We start from the raw sequence: 26,982 nt of genomic DNA, 5'->3' as shown, positions 1-26,982 counted from the left end.
TTTATTGTAAGAGTCTGCCTTGTGCATTGTAGGATGGTTAGCAGGATCCCTCCACCAGTAGATGCTAGTGGCACCCCTCCCCCACCAAGTTGTGACAACCAGAACTATCTCCAGATATTGCCAGATGTCCTCTTGGGAGCTAATCATCCTGGCTGACAACCACCCTACTAAGTTAATTATATGTTTGTGTTTGAGATAGGCAGAACATTTTAATGTTGCTTATTCCTAGTCCTCTACTACATTCCAGATTTTTGCTTAGAAGGACAAAGCCAGATTACAGCACCAGCCACTCTGCAAGACTCACAGAAGATGTCCTGGCAGATGAGAGGGACGACTATGATTACTTGATGCAAACGTCCACGGTATGAGGTTGCAGCTTTTGTCATTTATCTCAGTTTGTCAGTGAGCATGCTTTGCATTTCAAATAGTTAACATTGATTCGTACTATTTAGCAAGCTTACTTTTAAAATAATTATTCAGTTATATCTTGGGGACTGAAAAGTTGAAAGATGTATGTATATTCTAATGGATATTATGCAATAAGAGAGCTATTTTAGGAAAAATCATCCTTAATGGCACCCTCAGTCCTGGTTTTGTTATCCTCTTTCTTGACAGCATTTTATTTGCCACTTAAGTTTTCCAAGTACATTTTGCAGTTTCTTTTGTCTCAGTGATATGTCTGCAAGATTATTTATCATACTTTGTTAGAGGTCAAGGTGTGCTGTCTGCCATTTTGAATTTTTAAAGCACTTCTCATAAAACGCCAAATGGAAAAAATATATATAGCTGTGTTCCTTTTAGAGTGCCCCCATATTTGAAATTGACTTTCACATATCAGATCTGAACTATTTCAGAGTGATTTTAAGGGTTCCAAATATTATGTTAGTGATAGCATATTCAAGGTATAAAACAGGTATAAAAGCTGTAGCATAGATTATTGTTCTTGTGTCAGCTTGAAGAATTCAAAGCTTACCTGTGTAATGGATTGACAATTTTATCACATAAACTTACTATATATGTACTCCCCCATCCATTCATACTTGGAAGTATAAAAAGCTTCAGATCATCTTTTGCTCAGATAGTCTTTTCTGTTTTTCCCATTATTTCTGAAATAATTCAGGATCTCTGTTTTAAGACTTTTCCTTCGCCACATCAGTCCTTCGTGCCTATAACATTTTGCTTAGGCCAAAGGATTTTTTTTTTTTGCTGCTTTAAGCTTTGGGTTTTGTTGTTGTTGTTGTTATAGCATAATTGAATATACTATTATTAGTATTGAATATACTATTCAATAATATACTATTATTTTCTTCTTTATTGAAGTATAGTTGATTAACAATGTTGTGTTAGTTTCAGGTGTACAGCAAAGTGATTCAGTTATACATTTGTGTATATTGGATTGGCCAGAAAGTTTGTTCGGGTTTTTCCGTAAGATGTTACGGAAAAACCCAAATGAACTTTTTGGCCAAGCCAATATTGTTTTCAGATTCTTTTCCATTATATCCATGACAAGATATTGAATATAGTTCCCTATGCTGTGCTATACAGTAGGACCTTCTTGTTTATCCTTTCTACATATACCAGTTTGTATCTGCTAATTCCAAACTCTCAGTCCCTCCCTCTCCCACCCCCCTCCCCTTGGCCATCCCCAGTCTGTTCTCTATGTCCATGATTCTGTTTCCGTTCCATAGATAGGTTCACTTGTGTCATATTTCAGATTCCACACATAAGTGATATCATATGGCGTTTGTCTTTCTCTTTCTGACTTACTGCGTTTAGTATGATAATCTCTAGTTGCATCCATGTTGCTACAAATATACCAAACGATTTTAAACAAAGACACGTCTTCTTAGACATTGCAAGTCAAAGTTTTGTTTCTTTTTACTTCACCAATACTTGGTGTTGCTGTCTCGACAGTACTATTACTCAGTGAGAATCTTTCCTGGACAAGAACCTGCCAACGTCTGGGTGGGCTGGATCACATCCGATTTCCAACAGTATGATACAGGCTTTGACCTGGACAGAGTTCGTACAGTGACCGTGACTCTAGGAGATGAAAAAGGAAAGGTGCACGAAAGGTTGGTTTTCCTCGATTTCTTACATGAATGACATTTGATAAAAATGTTGATAAACCTAGGCATTTTTTTTTCTCTTGGATTTTATGTCCAAGATAATATTCTGTTTCTAGGAACAGTGTAATCAGACCGTTAATGTCCGTGTCCTTTTTGTTACTCATACAAGCCGGTAAGGAATCTGAATATATTAAAAGTGCAAAATCTTATAAAGTAAGAGCAGTGCATCTTTTGGGGGTAATAATCATATATTCCTTCAGGTGACATCGCACACGACTGATGACTTGGGTTACCATGACTTAGCCATTGTTTGAGGATGAGAGACAGGTGACTGTGAGGCATTTAGCCTGTGGTCTGATCTGTACCTTGGGAACTGGTTAGGAGGTGGGGAGAAAAAGTGAAGACAGTGTGGGCTAGTGGTTTAGACCAGGTGGACGCATTTGAACTCAGACTGAGGAGCCGTGGGTTCTTTCCTCAGCTTTGCCATTGACTCGCTGTGTGGCTTTGGGTAAGTCGGTTACAGTTTCTGTGCCATCCTTTTTCATTTATAAAACAAACCAACCTCAAACCAAACCTTCAAAAAAGTGAAGAAGGCTATCTTCCTTGCAGATAAGACAAGAGAAGATCTGGTCATTTGCATCTACTTTGTGTGCCCGTGCATCCTCTCTGATCTGCTGTGATGGGTCTCATAGAAAGAGCCCCCCCATAACGTTGCTTTTCTTTTATACCTGCACCATCATTTTTGGTGACCGGAGGCTCCCTCCCCTGCCTTCAGGTTGTAACACTTGAACCGCAATGAACTTAGCACTTGAGACAGTGAGCCTAGCAAAAATTCTCCAATGAACAGTGCTTTACGTCAGTATGGGGGGGCCCCAAACCACCTGTTTCCAGGAATATTCTGAGGGATATATTTGATTTTCAGAGATGGGGACAATGGAAGGAGATAATATAGGGATATGATATCTGATTGATGGTTTTGGTGTAGGAAATACAGGCTAGGGAAGGTTGTTGAATCTTACATAAATAGAGCATAGAAACACAGCCAACTTTTGATTATTCAGAAACTGACCTTACCTCCGCCTTCTTGCTCTTTTCCTCCTACTTGCCTGTGTTTGCCCTTTTTGCCAGCCTCATTCATAGTAGTAGAGAAAGGGAAGGAGGTGAAACTCAAATCACTTAAGTTTGCTACCATCTCTGGTAAAGGTTTTGTTGAGGGTGAAACTCAGATGGGGTTTGTTGTTAATATCACAGATCTTGTGCACTTCCCAGCTAAGTCTGTCTCTCATAGCAGATCACCAGGAATTGTCCAGAAAGGGGCTTAATTTTAGCCAAATTTTATATCTATCGAATCACTGACAGCTCATGTAGAATTGGCCTAAAGACTTTGATAGTGTTCAGAAACAGGTGCTTCTCATCTCAGAACAAGTGGTTTAAAAAAAAAACAAAACCCATGAGATTTGTGACCACCTACAGGGGTGGGATAGGGAGGGTGGGATAGGGAGGGTGGGAGGGAGACGTAAGAGGGAGGAGATATAGGGTTGTATGTATATGTATAGCTGATTCACTTTGTTATAAAGCAGAAACTAACACCATTGTAAAGCAATTAAACTCCAATAAAGATGTTTAAAAAAACCCCATGGGAATGAAAATGACCAATTTGGATGATTATTACATAGTTAAACTTTTTGTGTGTGTATGTGTGTTAGTTTCTGCTTTATCATAGTTAAACTTTTTTGAACCTCAGAAAAAGGTCCAGTTTGGTTTGAGTTTTTGGAGGGAAGGTGCAGGTCAGTTCTCATCCTTGGTTCCAACTGGTTGACCTGTCTTCATTAGGTGTGAAATTGAGAGATTGGAAGACCTGGCTCAGAACGTCCACCGAAGTCAATGGAGTTTTGCTCAGAATCACAGAATCGGGCCCACTGTACACCTGTCCCATTTCAGCATGAGCTTGTTGCTTGCACAGCATAACTTAGGTTTAGTTTGCCAGACGTCCGTGCTTTCCATGCTACCTGTGCTTGTTCAAAGATAAACATGTTTTTTTTGCAATTCAGCATCAAACGCAGCAACTGCTATATGGTGTGTGCGGGTGAGAGCCTGAGCCCCGGGCAAGGACGCAACAACAACGGCCTGGAGATTGGCTGCGTGGTGGACACCGCCAGTGGGCTGCTCACCTTCACGGCCAACGGCAAGGAGCTGAGCACATACTATCAGGTACGTGGTCAGGGACGGCCTTGCGCTTCCAGGGAGGAAACCTTTATCCCCGTTAGAGTGGAGAACACATTGTATAAATTATAGTAAAGTATAAGCTAGAAAGAAGTGAAACACAAATGAGTCAATTCTGTATTTTTACTTCTGTTTGAGTAATAACAGTGCCATTAGCCCTTCAGAGGAAGCAGTACGTTCCTCCAAAAATGTTCACATAGTCCTGAAATGAAATATTCCAAATAATTATTGAAAGAGAATATCTGCATGAGAGGAAGAAAAAGTCTTTTTCTGTAAAGTGTTTCTTAGGTGTTAGGAAGAAAATGTATTTTTTGTGTGTGTTTCTTCCTTTACTAATATTATTAAATTCATTTGATTATTTAAGGTGGAACCAAGTACAAAATTATTTCCTGCAGTTTTTGCGCAAGCTACAAGTCCCAACGTTTTTCAGTTTGAGTTGGGACGAATAAAGGTGAGAAAGACTCATTCCTGGTATTATATTTGGGTTGTTTTTTTGTTAGGAAATAGCATTTACTTCTTCTTCAATTAATTCCATACTTTATTAGTACTGATATTAATCACATAAATCATTCTTTAAAAGTTTCTGTATTTGAAAATTCTGTAATCTCGTTAAGGTCACTAGGGTAACATAAGTTAATTGGAAAGGGTTTTCTTTGGTTATCATGAGTATATTATTCAATAAAACTAGGCTTGTACAGAACACAAATGCCAAATTACATACAGCTCAGTAATCACTGAACTCACAGGTAAGCTAGTGAACGGGCTTGAAGAGCTGAAAGTATGCTACATTGTGGTAAATGCAAGAGTGACAGGTATTGAGTACTCTGGGAACATAAATGAAAGGACAACTAAGTAGGATGGGGTGGATCAGGTAAAGCTGAAAGAGGAGATGACATTTAGGTTGATTCTTAACTGTTGAATGACAGATCTCAGGGTACATTTGCTAGGAGAGGGCATTCTAGGCAGAGGGTGAGAGAAAGTGAAAATACATAGGCATGCAAGTGCTGAAGGTTAAGGAATTCAGTGTGACTGTAACAAAGGATGCTTCTGGGATGTGGCTAGAGATGAATATGGATGGAAGGTAGTCCAAGTTGAAAAGGCCTTAAATGCCATAGTAAGAAGTGTACACCTATTCCCTAGGCAGTGGTGCCTTACCGGAAATTTGAAGCAGGGCAATTGAGTATAATCAAACCTGTTTTGGGAAAATATGTTGGTAGTAATGTGGAGAAATATCTGCCCTCAAAAGAATGAGAGCAGGCAGTAATAATTATCTATCAACAATTCCTTACTGTCCACATGGGAGAAGGTGATGAGATTCATGAAGGTCATCGTAGAGAGAGAGTGATACATAAGAAGGTGTTTTAGGGGAGAGATTAACAGAATTTGTCAATGAATTGGATTAATAGGATTTGTTGAAATTGGATTTGGTGCTCAAGGAGAATGAAGAATCAAAGATTAATTTCTTTTTTTTTACTTTTTTTGGGGGTGGACAGTATAGTTGATTTACAATGTCGTGTTAGTTTCAGGTGTACAGCATGGTGATTCAGTTGTGTGTGTGTGTGTGTGTGTGTGTGTGTGTGTGTGTGTGTGTGTATCCTCCTTCAGATTCTCTTCCCTTATAGGATATTACAAAATATTGGGTACAGTTCCCTGTGCTATACAGTAGGTCATTGTTGGTTATCTATTTTATGTATAGTAGTGTGTATATGTTAATCCGAAAAGGATTAATTTAAATAATTTTAGTTTGGCCAGCCAAGGGATACTAATACAACAAGGAGCAGAAGAGCCTGTTGAAATTCAGGAAAAGGAATTGAATTGAAATTCGCAATTGTAAACAATGAGATGCTGGGCACCCCTCAGGGTGAATTTAGTAGACAGTTTTACCATGCTGGCTCAGCGACCTTGGACATATTTCTTAAACCATGTGAGCTCAGTTTCTGCCTTTGTAAAACGAGATTCCAGCTGCCACAGAAGAGCCAATACAATATGGACTAAAGGAATCTGTGATTTTTGTTAAGTAGGAGGGCTTTAGTGACCTTTCCAGAAAAATTTCAGTAAAATGATGGAAGAAGCCGTAGTATTTTGTTCAAGATCATTCAATTCATATTATTATTTGAGATTGAACGTGAGGGAAAGGAGGCAGCAAGTTTGGATGACTGAACAGGGAGATCAGCTCGGTGGTTTCTGACCACTAAGGGGTGGGATAGGGAGGATGGGAGGGAGGGAGACGCAAGAGGGAAGAGATGTGGGGAGGTATGTATATGTGTAGCTGATTCACTTTGTTATAAAGCAGAAACTAACACACCATTGTAAAGCAATTATACTCCAATAAAGATGTTAAAAAAAAAAAAGTTAAAATTTGACAGAAAAGTGGTAGTCTCTCAGAACCCAGACTCTGATATTGGTCTATTTGACATTTATGTTTCGTGTTTCATAGATATTGCAAATTGGATTATGTCCGAAACTGGACTGCTGGCCATCACTCCCCCCTCCTCCTGACTTGCCTGATCGAGTCTTCTTGATCTGTCAGTTAATAACTCAGACCCCAAACCTTGGAGTCATCCTTGGCTTCCCTCCTTTACATTCCGCATCCCAGTTCCACCCCCCAGCATATCCTCCACCTCTGTCCTCTCCCGCCACCCCTCCTGCTGATCTGCCCTCCATCACCCTCATTTCCCATCTGTATTTTTCACCACTAGCCTCTAATTCATCCTCACCCCTCTGTTTATCATAGAACAATCTGAGTGACTGTCGTTATTTTAAAATAAAAATCAGACCATGTCACTCACTTCACTGCTCGAAACCCTAGAAACCCTGTTTCCCTGAGAGTAAAAATCAGAGGTCTGATGATGGTTCTCAAGTTCTAAACCTCTTCTAACCCCTCTGACTTCACCTCCTCCTGATGTCCCCTCCGTCACTCCACTGCAGCCACCCTGGCCGCCAGCTCTTCCTCAGACTTGCCAGGCAAACTCCCTCCTTGGGTTCTTTGCATTCAGTTCCCTCTGCATGGAAATTTCTTCCCCTGCATATCCACATGGTTCTTCTCTTTGGATCGTTCTGTAAATGTCATCTTCTCAGTGACACCATTCTGACCACCCTGTTTATTATTACTGTCCTGCATTCTGATTCCCCCATCCTGTTTTGTTTTTTCTTCTCCATGACCTCTTTTCTAATAACTATTTAATTACTGATTTTGTTTATTTTATGTCTAATGAAAAAGAAATGGAAGCTGTATGAGGGTAGGGATTTTGTCTGTTGTTTCACTGATACATTCTCAGTGCCTGATACAAGTGCCTGGCTTTTTTGTCCCCATTAGCAAAAGAGAATAGGAAAGTAGCTTGAGGATGAGCAAGTCTAAATAATGCAGTAGAGAAGGTTCTAGAGGAGAGGAAGAAACCGAAGGTAATGCGGAAAGATAATTGTTTTATTGGCCCAGAAGAGGCAGGCAGGGGTGGTATCACGATCATAAATGAATGAATAAGCTTTGGTAAAGCAGAGACTTTTCTTTCCCTGAGGCCAGACTGCAGGAATTGGAATGGTTGAAGATACATATTAGAGGTGGAGGAAGGTGGAGGAGAAAGAAATTGTGTTTCTTGTTTAACAGTCAGGTTTATCTGTTGAGCTGTCTCTGGTATATTGCTGGTTACTCAAACCTGAGAAACGTGATGATGAGTGACGGTGTGAGTAGTTTAAGGATGGATGAAGTGGGTGACAGAGGACAGACAATAAGAGAGGGAGAAAGCCAAGTGGATGTGACCAGTCTTTAGGGATGTTTGGATGAAGGCAGCTAAAGACATGCCCAGCGTCCCTGAGGACCCAGCTTGGTAAAGGAATAGGAAAGATACATGGTTATACTCTCTTGCTCTTGCATTCTCAGTGTGCCATTGAGCATATGGGAAGGAAACATCCCCAAATTTTCTCCACTTGTCCTTTCAGAAACAGCTCAACCCAATTTCTATTAGTTTTTGTATTGACTCTGCTCAACACGTATCGTATCTGTCATTATCTCTTTCCTGTACAGAACTCTAGTCGTCACTTTACTGATCCCCCAGGAGTGTCATCCATTCATTCTTTTTCTGCTTCCCCATCTCCTAGAATGTGATGCCTCTCTCAGCGGGATTATTCAAGAGCGAGCACAAAAACCCCGTGCCGCAGTGTCCCCCTCGTCTCCATGTGCAGTTCCTCTCACATGTCCTCTGGAGCAGAATGCCCAACCAGTTCTTGAAGGTAGACGTGTCTCGAATAAGTGAACGCCAAGGCTGGCTGGTGCAGTGTGTGGAACCTCTGCAGTTCATGTCTCTCCATATCCCAGAGGAGAACAGGTCAGGCCTGAGCATCCTTTACTGTCTGATGGGGACCCGTCAAAGTAGATGCCTACCCCAGGGTTCGGGGGTGGTGCTGGGGAAACAAAATGGGGTTTAAAAAAATACTGATTTCTTGGGGCCATGCAGACGTTATTTTGTACATCCCAAGTTTAAGTCTGTGTCTCAACTCCTTGGTTACTGAAACAGAATTATTACAGGTGAAGAGGTGATTTGATAGTGTATGATTTCTTTCCTCATTCTTGTTTTGCTTATGAGAATAACAGTAAGTAAAAATTCAGGCAAGTACAGCTGCCATCTGACTTAAGGCAACCGAGTAAGAGAGTATCACAGAACTGTAAGATAGTAAAGAGGGAATCAGAAAAATCGCTTAGATCAGTCCTTTGACAGATGGGGAAAACTGAGACCAAGAGATGTCAGTGAAAGAGCATTGTGAAAGTACCTTGAGGGCTTTGGAAACAAGTTCATACACGTTCTAGACAGTCATAGTAATAAGATAAAGTACACTTAATGTTCAGAGGTGGCTTTGTTTGTGATTTTCAGTTTTTCCACGTGACAGCCAATTAAACTGCAGAGATTTCACTTTAGCAGCCTCATTATCAGTAAGTTTGGGACCAAGATTTCCCTCCCAAAATATCATTAAAAAGTTAAGTCACAAACTGAGTGAAAACATTTCATGAGAACAATGCGGAGACACACATATTTGTTATTTTTCTTATATTTTAAAACTCTACTCTTTTTTTTTTTTTTTTTGTGGTACGCGGGCCTCTCACTGTTGTGGCCTCTCCCGTTGTGGAGCACAGGCTCCGGATGCGCAGGCTCAGCGGCCATGGCTCACGGGCCCAGCCGCTCCGCGGCATGTGGGATCCTCCCGGACCGGGGCACGAACCCGTGTCCCCTGCATCGGCAGGCGGACTCTCAGCCACTGCACCACCAGGGAAGCCCTAAAACTCTACTCTTAAAAAGCTGTAGGAGCTCTGTTCATTTTTATATATTTACACGTGCTTGGCACTTTTATTTTCTTTTAAGACTTTTAAAATTTAACCTGTGTTTTGGAAAACAATTGGTCAGTTCCTCAACAAGTTAAACACAGAGTTACCATAAGAGCCTTCAATTCCACTCCTAGGTATATACCCAAGGGAAATGAAAACATGTCCACACAAAAACTTGTACACAAATTTCAGAGCAGCATTATTCACAGTAGCCAAAAAGTGGGAACAACCCAAATGCCCACCAGCTAATTCGTGGATAAATAAAGTGTGGTGAATCCATACTGTAAATCTATTTGGCAATACAAAGGAATGAAGTGCTTATATGTGCTACAAAATGGATGAAGCTTTAAAACATTATACTAAGTTTTTAACTAGTTATACTACTACCACATGTTATAGGATTCCATTTACAGGAAAAGTCCGAAATAGGCAAATCTTTAGGGAGAGAAAGTAGAATAATGTTTACTTAGGGGAGGCAAGGGCAGTGGACCTGAGGAATGACTGCCACTGGGTACTACTAGGTTTCTTTTGGGGTGAGGAAAATGTTCTAAGTTTAGATTATGGCTATGGTTGCCCAGTTCCATTAATATACTAAAGCCATTGAATTATTTATTTTAAGTAGGTAAATTGTATAGTATGTAAATGATATCTCAATAAAGCTGTTTTCAAACAGAAGAAATCCAAAGAAAAATTAATCTGGCCAGATGAATTATTTTTAATCCATTAAGTATTTATTTGTATATTTTTAGGTGAAATGATTAGAGATACAGCATTCATAATGTACTCTTTAGAGGATTCAATTTAATTTCATACTTTTTATTTTATGTGAGAAAAGTTTTATTGGAATTTTGCATCTAATGTTTTACAAAAATTACTCTGCAACCAAAAGAAACATCACATTTGGGAACGAATTTTTCTTTATAAGGGAAAATATTCTCTCTATATTAAGCAGAGAGTTTTAAGGTTGTGATTTAATATGTTGGCACGTTATAGAAACCCAGCATACACTTCTGCCATAGTAATGTATTATTTATGTTAATTACCTGTGGTAAATTATATGCAAATGAATGGATAATTTAAATTCTTACTATAGGCCGTAAAGAATTTGAGTCAATTTCCCAAAATATATGAAAGGCAAATTTGGAAAAAAAAGTGTCATTGGAATCAGGTTGCAGAGAAGGAAAGGTTAGGAAAATAACAAAGCCAGGACTGGTCCACAGTCATTCACATCACACCATGATATGGCTGCACATTGGTTTCACACTTCGTAGAAGCCAAAGAAAAATCCGATGAGTTTCAAAATTCAGATTCCAAAATGGAAATGCCGACTAGTATTCAAGTAGAATCTGTTCCTCATGCCCCAATAATATGACAATTAACTAATTTTAAAAATTGAGGGCTTCCCTGGTGGCGCAGTGGTTGAGAGTCCGCCTGCCGATGCAGAGGACACGGGTTCGTGCCCTAGTCCGGGAAAATCCCACATGCCGCGGAGCGGCTGGGCCCGTGAGCCATGGCCACTGAGCCTGCGCGTCCGGAGCCTGTGCTCCGCAACGGGAGAGGCCACAACAGTGAGAGGCCCGCGTACTGCAAAAAAAAAATTGAATGGTAGTAGATGTATGTCAGTCCTCTGTTTCTCTCATGAGATATCTCACTCATAGTTCATAATTTAATTTACTTATCTTTTGGGTTGCTTCCCTCTTTAACTAGGCAGTAAGCTGCCTTAGGGCAGGAATCTTGGCTGTATTGTTCACCATCCTTTCACCAGTGCTGCACAGTGATCAATACATAATAGGTACTCTGTAATATTTGATGAATAAAAGAGTGATATTGAGTCATGAAGGAAATTTCTCCCCTGGAGACTTTAAAGACTATAATGAGTTGTATCAGTCAGATTTTACTGTAATGGCAACCCCCAAATTTCGGTGGCTTGCAAAGAAACCTGTATTTCTTGCTCATGTTACAGGAGGTCGTGGGTCCACTGCAGCTCTGCTCCAGGCTGGGGGGATGGTCTGCAGATGTGGTTCATGTACCTTCTTGCCCAGCTTATGGGGCAGCCCTGATCTGGGACGTATAGCTTCCATGGTCAAGGGTAGATATGAAGGAGGGCTAACATACCTCTAAGAGTTTTCTTTTCCCTTGTGGCAGATGTTCTATCCAGTTACATTTTATTGACCAAGGCAAGTCAGGTATAGTCAAGCCCAAAGTAAGTAGGGTCGATAAGATGACTCCATGTACAGGGAAGAAGGGAGAAGGAGAATGTTTACTGACAACAATACCATTTACAGCACGTGCTAAAGATGTGCTAGATGATATATTTGGTGTTGTGCTTATAACAGATGAAACAGTGAGTTATTTCTTTTGCTCTCCTCCAGTTAAAGCCATTGTTCATTTATGTATGCATATTGCTACAATGGGTTGGTGTGGAAAGACAGACTAAATTAGTTGTGGTATATCCTTTGGTTTGCCTTGACTTAAGTCAGGTTATGAGAAATAGACTACAACTCCTTCCGATTTCTCCCATTCATTCATTCATTCCACAAACATGTATTAGTGCCCACTGTGTTCCTGGCACTGGATAGAAAATAGTGAGCAAAACAGACATGACCCTTACCTTAAAAGACTGGTCTGGTAGGGAGGAGGGGTGCTTTAAAGGAAAGAACATGGCATCATAAAATGAATCATGGGGGGTGAATTGGGAGTGGCAGCAGCAACATAGATTGTAGAGTTCTTATATATTGTTTTTAGAAACTGACATTTTGAGATTGATCAGACGGTAGACTGAATTGCGTTCTTCAGTAAGGACCCAGAGTACAGATATTTTGTGTTGCTATGATAAACGGGTTTATATATTTTGGCCATTAGGCAGGCTGAGGGATGGGTAACAGTCTTCTTGGGAGATTGAAGAGCCCAGTTAAGATATGGGAATCCTCCACTACACCTTGAGGTGGCGGGGGCTTACTCAGTTATACCTTTCCAAGAACTAGGTGCTAGCAACTGGGCCCAGCAGATGTGTGGTTTCCTGGAAGTCTAGGTGATACACAGGGTGGGTAATTATTTGCTAGGCATTTTATAATGCATGAATCTTCCGACTCTGAGAGTCAGAAGGTGGAGTCTGGAATAAGTCTGCACCATCAAGCCACAGTGGGTTTTAGCAGAATGCCTGTGACCTGAAAAGCACAGGTACAATGGCTGGTGGTGTGGACAGGATGACAGGGTATCTAAGGATAGTGACAAAGCTTAACAATAAATAATCACAAATAATTATTCAGTACCCATGGTGTGCTAGGCTAGGTGCTGGATGAATACTAATAACCACAGTATATAATAGCCCCTGTCCTGATGAGCTTATATTACAGTCTCAGCAAGGATACATTGCAAGATGAATGAGTGGTTCCCTTGATTATCAATATATCAAGTCTCTACCTTCAATACTATAGTGTTGCCCATGAACAATCTATGTAATTTAAAGAGTTTAGAAAAATTAGCGCATCTAAAGGAATTATGTGCTCTTAAAATAGATTTTCTTTTAAAGGGAATGACTTGACTTTAGGTACATTCTGGACATACGCTTAAGGTTTAATTGCGTTGAAAGGTCATGATGTGTGGTAGAAGCAAAATGATCTGATATAAACTCAGATTCCCAACAGAAACTTTGCTGAGTGAAAATGTCCCTAATAGTGTTTGTTTCATGAGTGGCACATACCTGGTGGAAACAGGGTGGCATTGGCATATGTTTGGGTCCGTGAGGGACTGTAAGTAGGTAAATTATATCAAAGGAATTATCCCTCTGTTTACCTACTGACTGGTTACACTCAGAGCTGATCCTAAAGTCGGAGACAAAGCAACATAGCCTAAGGCTAAGTTTTCTGGCTTCTTGAAGCAGGTTAGCCAAATTGGAAAAGGAGATTCAGGATTTTTCGAAGAGTGCTCAAATCCTGAAAGGAGGGGAGTCCCCAGGGTCAGGTTGAGACCCAAATATCTAAAAGAGATGTTCAGAATGAAGAAAGCTCCAAGCACTAGTGACTGGAAATTTTCAACATCAAATTCTATCTGGAAGAAAACTTAAAAACATCTAGAACTGATGTTTTTAAATCTATGCTATCATCAAACATGTCACAGAAACTAATTTAAAAAATAGTGTCTGTTTCCATAACTTGTGACATCAGCGACGTATGTAGATTTCTCCTCTGACGGAGAATCGTTTTCAATGTCCGTGTTTAACTTCTCTTGTCCCCAGATCTGTGGACATCCTGGAACTGACGGAGCAGGAAGAACTGCTGAAATTCCACTACCATACTCTCCGGCTCTACTCGGCCGTCTGCGCGCTTGGGAATCACCGGGTGGCCCACGCCTTGTGCAGCCACGTGGACGAACCGCAGCTGCTCTACGCCATCGAGAATAAGTACATGCCCGGCTTGCTGCGCGCCGGCTACTATGACCTGCTGATTGACATCCACCTCAGCTCCTACGCCACCGCCAGGCTCATGATGAACAGTGAGTTCATCGTCCCCATGACGGAGGAGACAAAGAGCATCACCCTCTTCCCCGATGAGAACAAAAAGCACGGCCTCCCGGGCATTGGCCTCAGCACCTCCCTCAGGCCACGGATGCAGTTTTCCTCCCCGAGTTTTGTCAGCATTAACAACGAGGGTTACCAGTACAGCCCTGAGTTCCCGCTGGACATCCTGAAGGCCAAGACCATACAGATGCTGACGGAGGCCGTGAAAGAGGGCAGCCTTCACGCCCGGGACCCTGTCGGGGGGACCACTGAGTTCCTCTTCGTCCCTCTCATCAAGTTGTTCTATACCCTGCTCATCATGGGCATCTTCCACAGCGAGGACTTGAAACACATCTTGCAGTTGATTGAGCCCAGCGTGTTCAAGGAAGCTGCCGGTCCCGAGGAAGAGGGAGAGTCGCCAGAGAAGGAGCCCTGTGCGGAAGACTCCAAGCTGGAAGGAGCCGCTGAGGAAGAAAACAAAGGCGGTAAGAGGTCCAAGGAAGGCCTGCTCCAAATGAAACTGCCCGAGCCAGTTAAATTGCAGGTAATCAGAGAAAAAGATTGCAGTGAATTTCACAACCTATTAACACTGACCTTTGTCTCTTTTTCTGTGTGTGTGTGTGTGTGTGTGTGTATTTGTATTCCTGGGTAAAGATAGTTCTTCATAAAATTAACCAACTTCCTGTTACGCCTGGGGACATGCCTATCTAATTTTCTTGCATTTGGAATGAAGTTCATGTATTTTCCAACTGAGTCAGTTGACATATTTTTTTGTACTTTTGTCAAGGTGGTTTCCTTGGTCAAGTACGTGTCTGCCCGTCATACACGTCTGTGTGTGGCATGTCGCTATTTCTCTGTGTGTATGGGTGGGTGTGCATATTTGTGCACGTGCGTGTGTGTATGTCTGTCTGAAAGGAGTATAGGAGATGGGTTTTTGTCCTGCCAGTGTTACCGGGTCCAAGCTCATATCGCTCGCCGCACTGTCCAGTAAATCGAGAGACGAGGTATTGGGGCGAGGAATAGTGACTTTATTCAGAAAGCCAGCAGACCAAGAAGATGGGGGACTGGTGTCCCAAAGAACCATCTTGCCTGGGCTGGGATGCTGGTTTCTTTGATAGAGCAAAGAGGGAGAGGTGTGGAAGTAAAGTTAAAAAAAAAAAAAAAAAAGAGGGCAAGAAGTTATTGCAGATATTTCTTGGTTCTGGCCAGATTCAGGAGGGGATGTGTTAATTTCTTCTTCCTGCAGACATTCACAGGGGGCCTGGTCAGGATGTTTCCTGTGAGCTTAAACAAAGGTATTTTAGCTTAACATTCAGGCATGGGAGGCAGGGTCCCTGCAGACGGACCATTATGTATACTTTAAGCAACATCCCTTTAGTGATCAACTTGTAGCAAAAGCAATAGAATATAAAGGTTAAAGTAAAGGAAACGAATCCAATATGGAGTCAAATTTGTTCTTCCCTCTTACACTTCTTCTCCCTCTTATTCATTAGCAGTTTCCTTGCGTCTCCTTATTTCCGTGGATGCATTTCACCGACATTCTGTTGGAATGCCTGAAATGCAAGGCTTTCAGTGCCTGTTCCCAACCCCACCCCTACCCTTCCAACCTTAGGACGCTTGCTCACCAGTTGGTGCGTCCATTCTCACACGCAAGATTTTACTTCCTGCCTGTGTTTCTAGAGAATCAAAGACCTTGCCTGTCTTTGTGCTCATCCAGATGTCCCAAGGACCCTTTCCTAACACCTCTTTGGTTCATTAGCATCAGTTGGTTGCTTGCATCCTTGACATCTTTTTTTTGCTCTTCCTTCCTTAGTCAGCCCTGATCGAGGTCTTCCTCTGGGCCAGGCACTGGGTGCTGGCTGAAGGAAGCTCACTGTCTCTGGGGGAAATATACACTTCTTTATATGTATTTCTGTTAGAACATCTTACTGTTCATTGCATTAAATGCTCAGAAGGAAAAGAATGGATTTCTAGACGAAAGAAAATTTCAACTGGAATACTGTAAGGTGAGGGAAGGCCTTTCTGAAAGGGTGACTTTTTAGCTGGGGTCAGTTATTGAGTAGCGGGAGCTCAGTACTTGTGAAGAGGGAGGGGAAGAATGTTCTAGAAGCTTTTCACATGGAGCACGGAACATGACAAAGGCTCTGACTCGGGAAGAGACCAGACCAGCGTCTGCGGGGAAGGAGGGTGAGAGAGTAGGCAGAAGGCAGTTCATACAGAGTCTGGCTCTTTGCTAAAACCAGCCATACGGTGGATTTGAATTTTATTCTAATTTCAATTAAAACCTCTGAAGAATTTTAGCAGGATAATTTTATTCTGAACATGTCAGTAGAGCTCTCTGTGAGGGGAGTAAGAGAGGGTGGTCATCCAGAGGCCACTTAGTAGCACGCTGTCATGCTGGTTCAGACCCGAGGGGGGCAGTGCTTACACTGGGGTGGGACAAAGCCAAAGTGGATGCAGAGAGGGACATAGACACTAGGGCTGTCTCAGAACTGGCATTGACAGAAATGGCCATGTTGTGGATGGTGATGGACAGGGTTTTAAGGTCCTCTTTAACACTGCTGTGTATTTATATCACAATTGGTATAAAGTGTATTTAAATGTTTCCCTAAACTTGGGCAGAACATTCTCTGGAAGGCGTGTTTCTACCGATGCACCGTATCAGTTAAAAAGCCTTTGGGCTTCTGGTAAAAGAATACCCAGCTGACCATTTAATGAATAAGCAATAAAACCACTTAGTTAACTTAACGTCTGGAGGTAGACAGTTCTAGAATGAATGTAGTAGCTCAGTGGTGTCATCAGGAACCCAGACCTTACTATCTTCCTGCAATCCTCAGTTTATGGTTTTTATCCTAAAGTGTGTCACCTCCTTCTTCCTCCAGTGATCATGTCATTAGCCAGTTTTTGAAAAGAGGATATTCTAGCCTGTTATGAATGGTGAAAAATCTTTCCCAGACGACCCCTTGCAAACTTCTCTTCATTATCTCATTTGCCTCTAGCTGCAGACGAGGCTGGGACAGTAAGTGTTCATCAGAGGGACATCAGAGGGTATTGGCCATTTGGGCTTAGACGAATTATGTTTCATCCCCTGGGACCGAGCACATTGCTATCTACATAAAATCAGGATTCTGTTAATAAAGGAGAAGAGTTGACAACTAAGCGTGTCTGCCACAAATTTTGATTTGATATACATTAACTAAGTTGCAGAAATTAAATTTGGTGTCTTTTTAATCGTCTCTTTAGATGTGCCTGCTACTTCAGTACCTCTGTGACTGCCAGGTCCGGCACCGGATAGAAGCCATTGTGGCCTTTTCAGATGACTTTGTAGCCAAGCTCCAAGACAATCAACGATTCCGCTATAACGAAGTTATGCAAGCCTTGAACATGTCGGCTGCACTCACAGCCAGGAAAACCAAGGAATTCAGATCACCGCCTCAAGAGCAGGTATAAGAATGAACTGAAAGGTCTTCCTTTTACTTTGGGTTTTCGTTCACTCAGGTTCCACACATTGCAAAATGATACCGGAAGTTGCGAGTGTATTTTTCTCCTGTTCTCTTTAAACTGGCTACGTTCATTTAGTCAGTATTCATAGGTCTCACCAAAATTGCCTACTTATTTGGTCTCACCAAAATTATCTAATTATCTGTTGGTTTAAACAGATGAGAGACTTATTAAAAGGTATCAGGTGTATTACGGACTCTGTGGAAACCACTGTGCCAGATTCTGAGGTTCTTCAAATAGGAATAATATCCAAGCACAGGTGGGTCTTCGTTGGCTGGCACAGCGCCGCCCCAGCTAATAGGCACCCTTGACTCCTAGGACTTAATACTTCGCATTTTGTGTCTCCTAGAAGAACCCAGTGTCACTGCCACCAGTCTTGCAGGAATAGTGATCACCTCTTTGTGGTTCTTCCTCTGGTTGCTCACCTCCAAACCCAGGTCTCCCTTGGGTGTAGTAAAACCAAAAGCCTAAACCCAAGAATGAGCTAGTCTAGGACTGTGCATTTTCTGGCCTCCACCTCAGGATGGGTCTCATAGTGTGAGATATTACCAAAACGTAGCTGTGGTGGTCACAGGGTATAACTGACAGATCGCGTCTTCAATATCCTACCTTGCCATTTCCCTCTATGTCCAAGATACCTCTGAATGAAAGTGTTTAGGGACTAATTGCAGAATTTATCTTTTTCTCACCAGAATGTAATTTCTTTGAGGGAAGGGACATGGAATCTTGTTTATTGCTGTAAACAACACTTACTGAGGCAGAGAACAAGTCCAACCTCTCCCAGAGTAATTCCATTTGTTAAACTACTATTGGGAGAATTGTGCTTCTGGAAAGATGGAGTACATGTGCCTTTCCCTATTCTTCCTTCTAAGTACAACTGTAACCCTGGACATTACATAAAAGACAACATAAGAAGACTCTGAAAGATAGAAGAAAGAGTGGCTGCGGAAGTTGGGAGCTGAGGAATGACGTGGTGGTGAGTTCCCTGGGTTTTCTTTTTGCCTCACCTATCCCAGACTTGGAGCTAAAGAAGCCGCCAACGCAGAAACACCAGCGGGCATAGACAAGAAAAGCCCCAACAAGTGCCTTCTCTGTCCGGCCAAAGGACCAGAAAAACATTTTTCTAGCAAGACAGAAAACTTTTAGGTAATGACCATGCTACTCCAGCCAAACACCACAGTAAACCCTGTGCCCCACCCCCTACCCAAACCAGCAGACACTGAGTGGAGAGCTTAGACTTCCACTCTCACCAGGCTGTACACAGGTGCTCCAAGTGGGACGACGGGGAGCTGGGACTTAATCCCCGCTGAGTGGTGATGAGACCTACCCCTTCCTGAGTGTCAGTAGAGGCCAGGGAGGGAGATATACCAAGGCACTCTTACCCTTTCCAGCCAGGGTTGTGTGAGTTCAGGTCCATTGGGGACCTGGATCTCCCAGCCTCACACAGCAGAAACAAGGTCTCCTCTCTCCTTCATGGAGGTCAAGTGGAGAAATGAACTTTCCACTCCACCTGGCAGTTATGAGGCGCCCCAGCCCTTCTCCTGCTGGATAGTGTCAGAAGAAGCCAGAAGTTTAAATAAGAACCAGAGTCTCATAACATAATACCAGGAGTATCCAGGTTTCAATTACAAATCACTCATCACACCAAGAACCAGCAAAAACTTGAATGAAAAATGACAATCAATAGATACAAACTCCGAGATGACAAAACTAAAAAAAGAAAGCTGCAGCAAACAAAAAAATAGAAGATACAAAGAAGAGCCAAATGGAAATTTTAGAGCTCAAAAATACAGTATCTGAATTTTTAAAAACCTTCAGTGGATGGACTTAACATCAGAATGGAGGAAAAAGAGAAAAGAATCATTGAACTGAAGGGAGAACAATAGAAATTACCTAGCCTGAAAAACCAGAAAATAGAGTTAAAAAAAAAAAAAAACAGAGCTTCAGGGACGAGTGCAAATATAGCAAAAGATATCATATTTGTGGCCTTAGATTTCCAGAGGGATAAGAGAAAGAGAGTGAACTGAAAAAATACTTGAAAAAATAATGGTTGAAAACTTTTCAAATTTGGCAAAAGGTACAAAGATAAGAGATTCAAGAAACTGAGTAAATCCCAAATGAGATACCCCTCCAAATCTAAAACAAGACATATCATTGTCTTTAGTTTTCAGAAGTTTGACTAAGAAAAATCTTGAAAGCCCTGAGAAACAAATGACACTCATAGGGGAAAGACAATTCAAATGACAACGGATTTCTCATCAGAAGATATGGAGGACAGAAGGAAGTGGCACAGCATTTTTCAAGTGCTGAAAGCAAAGATCTGTCAACCGAAATTCTATATGCAATGAAAATATCCTTCAGGAATGAAGGGGAAATCAAGACTTTCTCAAATGAAGGAAAACTACCAGAATTTGATTATTCTGCAAGAATGCCTTCTTTAAACAGAAGGGAAATGATGAAAGAAGAAAATGTGAAAAATCAGGAAGGAAGACAAAACAGCACAAGGTGTTAAGGGTAAATACAATTTCCTTCTCCTCCTGAGTCTTCTAAATTACATTTGATGGGCAAAGCAAAAATGGTAACTGTCTGATGTGTTCTAAATGTATGCATAAGAAATATCTAAGGCAATTTTATTTTCAGTGGAGAGAATAAGGGACATAAAGGAAGATAAACTGGTAAAATATTGATACCAGTAGACTGAGATAAATTATGTATATATTAATATAATATCCAGTGCAACCACTAAAAATGCTATGCAAAGAGATACACTAAAAAATACCATGGATAATTCAAAATGGGATCCTAAAATAGTTCAAGGAACTCAAAGCATGTTGGGAAAAATAAATAAATCAGAGAGAACAAACAGAAACATACCAGTAAATTCATGAATATAAATAATCTAAATACACCAAGTAAAAGACAGAAATTGACAGAGTGAATTTTAAAAACTTGGCCTACCTACATGCTGTCTACAAGAAACTCACTTAAAATATAATAATATAGATATGTTTAAGGTAAAAGGATGAAAAAAGGTATGTCATGAAAAATTAAATTAAAAAATTAATCAAAAGAAGGTAAGAGCAAAGAAAATTATCGTAGACTGACAGGAACATTACAAAAGGATAAAAGATCAATCCACCAGGAAGACAAATGTGTATGCACTAAACAAAAGAACTGCAAAATATGTGAAGTGAACACATATAGAACTGAAAGGAGAAATACACAATTGTAGTTGGAGACTTCAACACCCCTCACTCAATATTTGAAGGAAAAGCTCCATGGAAAATCAGCAAGAATGTAGGAGAATACAACACTGCCATCAACTAGCAGGATTTTTGGAGATTTGTGGAACACTCCACCCAATAACAGAACACACATTTTTTTTTCAAGTGCCCATGAAACATTTGCAAAGATGGACTGTATCCTGAGCCATGAAACAACCTCAACAAATGTAAAAGAATTGAATTTTTTTATACAGAATGTTTTTTTGACCACAATGGAGTCAAATTAGAAATCAGTAACAGAAAGGTAACAGGTAAATCTCTAAACACTTGGAAACTAAACAACACACTTCTCAATAAGCCATAGTTTGAGAATCAAGTCTCAAGAGAAGTTAAAAACTACGTTGAACTGAAAGAAAATGAAAATATCACATATCAAAATTTGTGGAAACAGCCAAAACTGTGTGAGGGGGAAATGTATTGCATTAAATACTTAACATTTAAAAAGAGAAAAGCACTCAAAGCAATAATCTAAACTGCCATCACAAGAATTGAGAAAAAGAGCAACATAAACCCAAAACAGGTAATACAGAACAGATGAGAGATGAATGCAAACTGAAAACAGGACAGTTACAAAAATCAGTGAAACCAAAAGCTGATTATTTAAAAATATTTGTAAAGTCAAGAAAACTCTAGAGAGACTGACAGAGGAAGAAAGAGAAGATACAAATTATCAAATCAGTCATGAAACAAGATATTACTACAGACCCTACAGTTGTCAAAAGGATCATATGGGAATACATGTATCATACTGTATGATTCTACTTATATAACGTTCTTAAAATGCCAATAGTATAGAAATGGAGAACAGATTAGTGGTTGACAGGAATTAGGGATGAAGAGCAAGCAAGATGGAAGTGGGTGTGGTTATAAAAGGGTAACAGGAGGGATCCTGAAATGATGGAATTGTTCTCTCTTTTGACTCTATCAGTGTCGGTATCCTGGTTGTGATTCTGTTCTACTGTTTTGAAAGATGTCACCCTAGGGGGTAACAGGGTAAAGGGTACACAGGATCTCTTTGTATTACTTCTTACAATAGCATGTGAATCTACAATTTTCTCAAAATAATAGTTTAGCAAAAAATTCAAATACAAAGCTCTGAAAAGAAAACTTACAATTGTTTCCTAAAGGAAAATTATGGAACAGACTTTTCTTCATTTATGAATTTAATACTATTCTTCATTTATGAATTTGATACTATTGTATCTAAAACTAAAACAAATGGAAGAAAATCTCTTGCAGTTTGTCTAATTGAACGATTAATGTTAGAAAAAAGCATAGTTATCCATTATATTACTCTTCAATTATGTTTGGTTTTTCTTCTTCTTTACTGTATCCTTCTAAAAATAGTTCTTGAAAATATTCAATAAAGCATGGAAATTAACTAGGAAAAAAAGAAAATTTAGGAGAAGCATAATAAAAAATTTTAAAAACCAACATTTAGATCTTAATTGATTGAAGAACGCCAAGTATACAAAGGTCTAATATTGTGGAATTGAGAAAGAGAAAGCAAAAGACATGACCGTTTTTCAGCATGCTAAGATTTGAATGATTTATTTGTGGTGTTTGTTGGATTGAGTGATAGGTAATGATTTTTCATCTGTTGGGCAACCAGCTGTGAATACTGAAAAACAGATTTTGAACATCTTTGGTTTTTATGATCTTCTTTGCTGTGCCATTCCTGAATTCACTTTTCTTTTACTCTAGTTCTTCCTCTTTTGTTTTTCCAAACTTTCAGATCAATATGCTTCTCAATTTTAAGGATGACAAAAGCGAATGTCCATGTCCCGAAGAAATCCAAGACCAACTCTTAGATTTTCATGAAGATTTGATGACACATTGTGGTAAGGTCTTCTTGACCTGTAGGCATTAAATTATATGTCAGTAGCCCAAATCTATTAAGGGGATTCTCCCTTATTTTTATTCTAAGAACTTTAAAAATGGAATTGATTGGATGTTCTGAATGTGTGGTTCTTTCTCCCTTTATGCGGTGGTGTGGATAAGTCTGCGTCTGCGTCTCAGTGAAAGAAAACGAATTAGCCATTTCTTAAGTGGTATATATATAGCGCCAGTAATATTATTTTTCTTTTATTTTAATGAAGAGAGTAAAAGTATATTAATTCAGCTTATGAATGAAGAACCACTGAATGACTGCCGGAAGGTTATACTACACACACACACACACACACATTTATATATATACTATAAATAAAGGAGTGCTCTAAAATGGTAGAATTATTGCTTCAGACATAAAGTATTCCTTAGTTTAGGATATCTAACATCTGCTCTCTCTGTTCCTCGACTTATTAAAATATTACTGATATTTTTGGAAGCAAGTAAGGAGGATAAAAGACTAGGGAGGTTTTTAGGCAGGGCAGAACCATAGGTCTAAACAGTGCCCAAGGTCAAGAGATGCCTGAGGGTTAGCCCAAGTAGCACAATTGATTTTGACTCCTAAGAGAGTCTTTTCCCTCTCTGCTCGGTTTTATATTTTGTACTGGCTGCCGATAGCTCTGATATCACAAGAGCAGGGGAAAAAGAGAAAGAAGGAAGAGAGAGCAATGAGTGACTCTTACCTATGAGTGCTAGTGGGCAAGATAGCTTAACTCAGTGTCATCAGCTGTTTCAGACATGGCAGCATTGCTTTAAGCTATGAATGGAAAAACCTGCAAAACCTGAGAATTATTTATCCTAAATGTTTTTTTAATATTACTTTTTCTTTTCTCCTTTCTCTTTGTTTTCTTCCTACTAGGGATTGAGCTGGATGAAGATGGGTCTCTGGATGGAAACAGTGATTTAACAATTAGAGGACGCCTGCTGTCCTTGGTAGAAAAGGTGACATACCTAAAGAAGAAGCAAGCTGAAAAGCCCATTGAGAGTGACTCCAAGAAGTCGTGTAAGTTATGAAAGGGCACTGCCAAAATGACTCAACTACGGCATTTACTCATCACTTAAATATTATACTAGACGAACCAGTGAGAAAATTGAGTTTGCGGCTTCCAAGAATCAGATTCTTAAGCAGATGCCTGTAGCTGCCAGAAGTAGGCAGCAGCCTCAGGCCATATTTGTAGGAACAGATAGAGAGATGGCAGCTTTGAAAGGGTGGTTGGGCTCCCTAGAGAACTAAACATTTAGGGATTGGATCAGTCTTATCAAGAGAAGGTATAAAGCATGTAATTTAGCCTTCGTATCTAAATATTACGCTATTGACTTTCAAATATTCTTGCATCAAGTTAAACCTTTCCTTAAAGTTTAAATAGATATTGTCTGTAACTATATTTTGGTTCTGAAATATTTTCTAAAGTCTTCTGCATTTCTGATTCATCCATATAATATTTAACTGAAAAGTCACAGCTGATACTCTGAAACCAAATAAGCACACTGAGGCAATTGGTCTGAGACACTGCACGCTCATCCAAAAGGGTTTCATGAAGTAGGTCTGTGAGATCCGCTGACTTACTGTCTCACTGCTGGGACTGTATTCATTTAAGATGCAGTGTTGGTTTATTAATGTCTTTTATGGAAAGAAAAAAAAAACTCATGAAAATTTTGTGTTTTTTTCACACTAACTTACAAGGGAAATCTTTTATCCATACAATTACTTCTAAATTTATTCTTCAGTATCACAACCAAATTTGAGCCAGGTCTTCTTCAAAATCAGAGTTCAACGTTTCTTATGAATCACTTTTTATTATTATCAATTTTGACCTATTAAAACTGACAACATGGTTTTGAGATGCGTGGAAGTATACTGGCATTTTATCTAACTTTTGTATTTGGTTAAAATTGGTAGTTTGTTTTTTGTTGCTGTTGTTGTTTTAGTATGGTATAGATTAAAACAGGTTAAACAGCTTCTTTTGGAAATCAAACAGTGTACTGATGATAGGAGCTCAGTACCTATGTATGAATTAGTCACATCAACCCTACTTAGCTTTGATAATTGTACTATGTATTTTAAGAGGTTTGGAAGTTCTGTTGCTTTTAAGTGTGCTGTATTGCTTGTCACATTGCAAGTAATCTATGTATGGGGTAACTTTTCAACTTAATACAGTTTCACAATCAAATCTTTCTGAAGACATTTTAAGTGACAATTAGGGATACAAATTGAAGTAGAAATATAATTTCATGAGGTTGCTACTACAAAGGACTCAAATGAGGAGACAGTTGGATAAAAAGAAAGCTCCTTGAATGTCCATGGTTGACCTTTATAAGGATATATGATGTCACATCTTCTGGGAGGAAAAGAATGGAACAAAGAAAATAAAAGCAATAGGACCACTCATTGATTGCCCTATGGATTGCCAATAGTAGTTTTGAAAAAGTGGCTACAATTTTGAAACAGCTTAAATACCTTAGTTTTACGAATAGTTTTTAAAGAAAATATTGTGTATTTTTATCCTTGCATGTCTGTAACTCATCGGTATTGACATGTTGACATTGAAGAATATTTAAATGAAGTTTATTTTTTTTCAAAAAAGATATTTTTGAAATTCTGGCACAAATATTGATACCAGTTTGGCTTATCTGAGATGTGCATTTGAAATGCCCATCTAATGTGTCTTCTTATTCTCCTTTCTAAAGAAGTATCCATAATTACTTTGCAGCCACTCTTCAGCAGTTGATTTCTGAGACCATGGTCCGATGGGCCCAAGAGTCTGTTATTGAAGACCCTGAGTTGGTGAGGGCCATGTTCGTGTTGCTCCATCGACAGTACGATGGCATTGGGGGTCTGGTCCGGGCTCTGCCAAAGACCTACACTATAAATGGTATTTCCGTGGAGGATACCATCAACCTGCTGGCATCTCTTGGTCAGATTCGTTCTCTGCTGAGTGTGAGAATGGGCAAAGAAGAAGAGAAACTTATGATCCGTGGATTAGGGTAGGTTATTTACTATTACAGCCTTTGTCTTATAGATGTCTTCTTTCTAGTTGTTTATCCCAGTAGTAGTACAGTAGGTGCATTAGTATAAATACACTGTCTAGATTTTATGATCATTAAATTAGATTGCCATATTTCTAGAGATTATGTTTCAAAGCTAAATGGGAAAATTGCTCAATTACAAAACATGACTAATTTTACAACTAGATGCTAAGGTGGCTATGATATACAACAAATACCTTAGATATTTTTATTAATTTCTCAGTAACGTACAATCACATATAAAAACTACAGATTAATAAAAACACAGTAAAATCCGCAGGGGGACCAACAGTCACGAGCAGGAAATAACAAGGAAGTTTGCCTATGCCTATTGGGCCTTGAGCAAAGAATGGGGGATAAAACAACTGTTCTTAGAATCCAACATCATAGGTTGTACTTTATGTGGGTTTCAGGGTTAACATTTTTTTATTGAGTTATAGTTGATTTGCAATGTTGTGTTAGTTTTTGGTGTATAGCAAAGTGATTCAATTTTATATATATATATATATATATATATATATATATATATATATGTATATTCTTTTTCATATTCTTTTCCATTGTGGTTTATTACAGGATATTGAATATAGTTCCCCGTGACATACAATAGAACCTTGTTGTTTATCCATTCTATATATAATAGTTTGTATACACTAGTCTTAAATAGGGTTAACATTTATACCTCATATGTAGTCTAAGGATCCCCAAGCTGAGAACTTAACATATAATTTGGCCCGGAGGTGTGTTTTCTCAATTCAATTCACTGTGAATTCTTGCAGGAAAAACCTACATACTACTAAAGATTAGCCCACAATCAAAACTTGCAAAACACCCAAGGAAACAATCCACCATAGGCAAGGGTCTGCAGATACAATGAAGAGTGGAGTTAGAACACCTCCCACAAGAATTTCAGACCGTAGAATGCCAGAAAGAGAATGTAAAGTTACTGTATTTAAAATGTTTAAAAATAAGAAAGAATAGGGGCTTCCCTGGTGGCGCAGTGGTTGAGAGTCCACCTGCCGATGCAGGGGACATGGGTTCGTGCCCCGGTTCAGGAAAATCCCACATGCCGCGGAGCGGCTGGGCCCGTGAGCCATGGCCACTGAGCCTGCGCATCCGGAGCCTGTGCTCCGCAATGGGAGAGGCCACAATGGTGAGAGGCCCGCATACTGCAAA

At 39.9% G+C, this 26,982-nt stretch overlaps 1 protein-coding gene across 1 annotated transcript in view; it reads left to right on the top strand.

The window, feature by feature from the left end:
- Positions 1-26,982, top strand: part of RYR2 (ryanodine receptor 2) — a 515,056-nt gene that overhangs the window by 274,369 nt on the left and 213,705 nt on the right. Inside the window, exons 32-41 of the mRNA XM_065893933.1 lie at positions 248-362; positions 1,915-2,075; positions 4,121-4,280; positions 4,657-4,743; positions 8,388-8,614; positions 13,844-14,648; positions 17,348-17,548; positions 22,625-22,730; positions 23,639-23,782; positions 25,491-25,764. Coding sequence (XP_065750005.1) covers positions 248-362; positions 1,915-2,075; positions 4,121-4,280; positions 4,657-4,743; positions 8,388-8,614; positions 13,844-14,648; positions 17,348-17,548; positions 22,625-22,730; positions 23,639-23,782; positions 25,491-25,764 — 2,280 coding nt within the window. The remainder of the gene's footprint in view (positions 1-247; positions 363-1,914; positions 2,076-4,120; positions 4,281-4,656; positions 4,744-8,387; positions 8,615-13,843; positions 14,649-17,347; positions 17,549-22,624; positions 22,731-23,638; positions 23,783-25,490; positions 25,765-26,982) is intronic.

This window comes from Phocoena phocoena, chromosome 16, assembly GCF_963924675.1.
Source record: "Phocoena phocoena chromosome 16, mPhoPho1.1, whole genome shotgun sequence".
In the NCBI taxonomy this organism is placed as follows: Eukaryota; Metazoa; Chordata; class Mammalia; order Artiodactyla; family Phocoenidae; genus Phocoena; species Phocoena phocoena.
The sequence above is the reverse complement of the archived record's forward strand: the minus strand, read 5'-3'. Positions and strand labels throughout refer to the sequence as shown.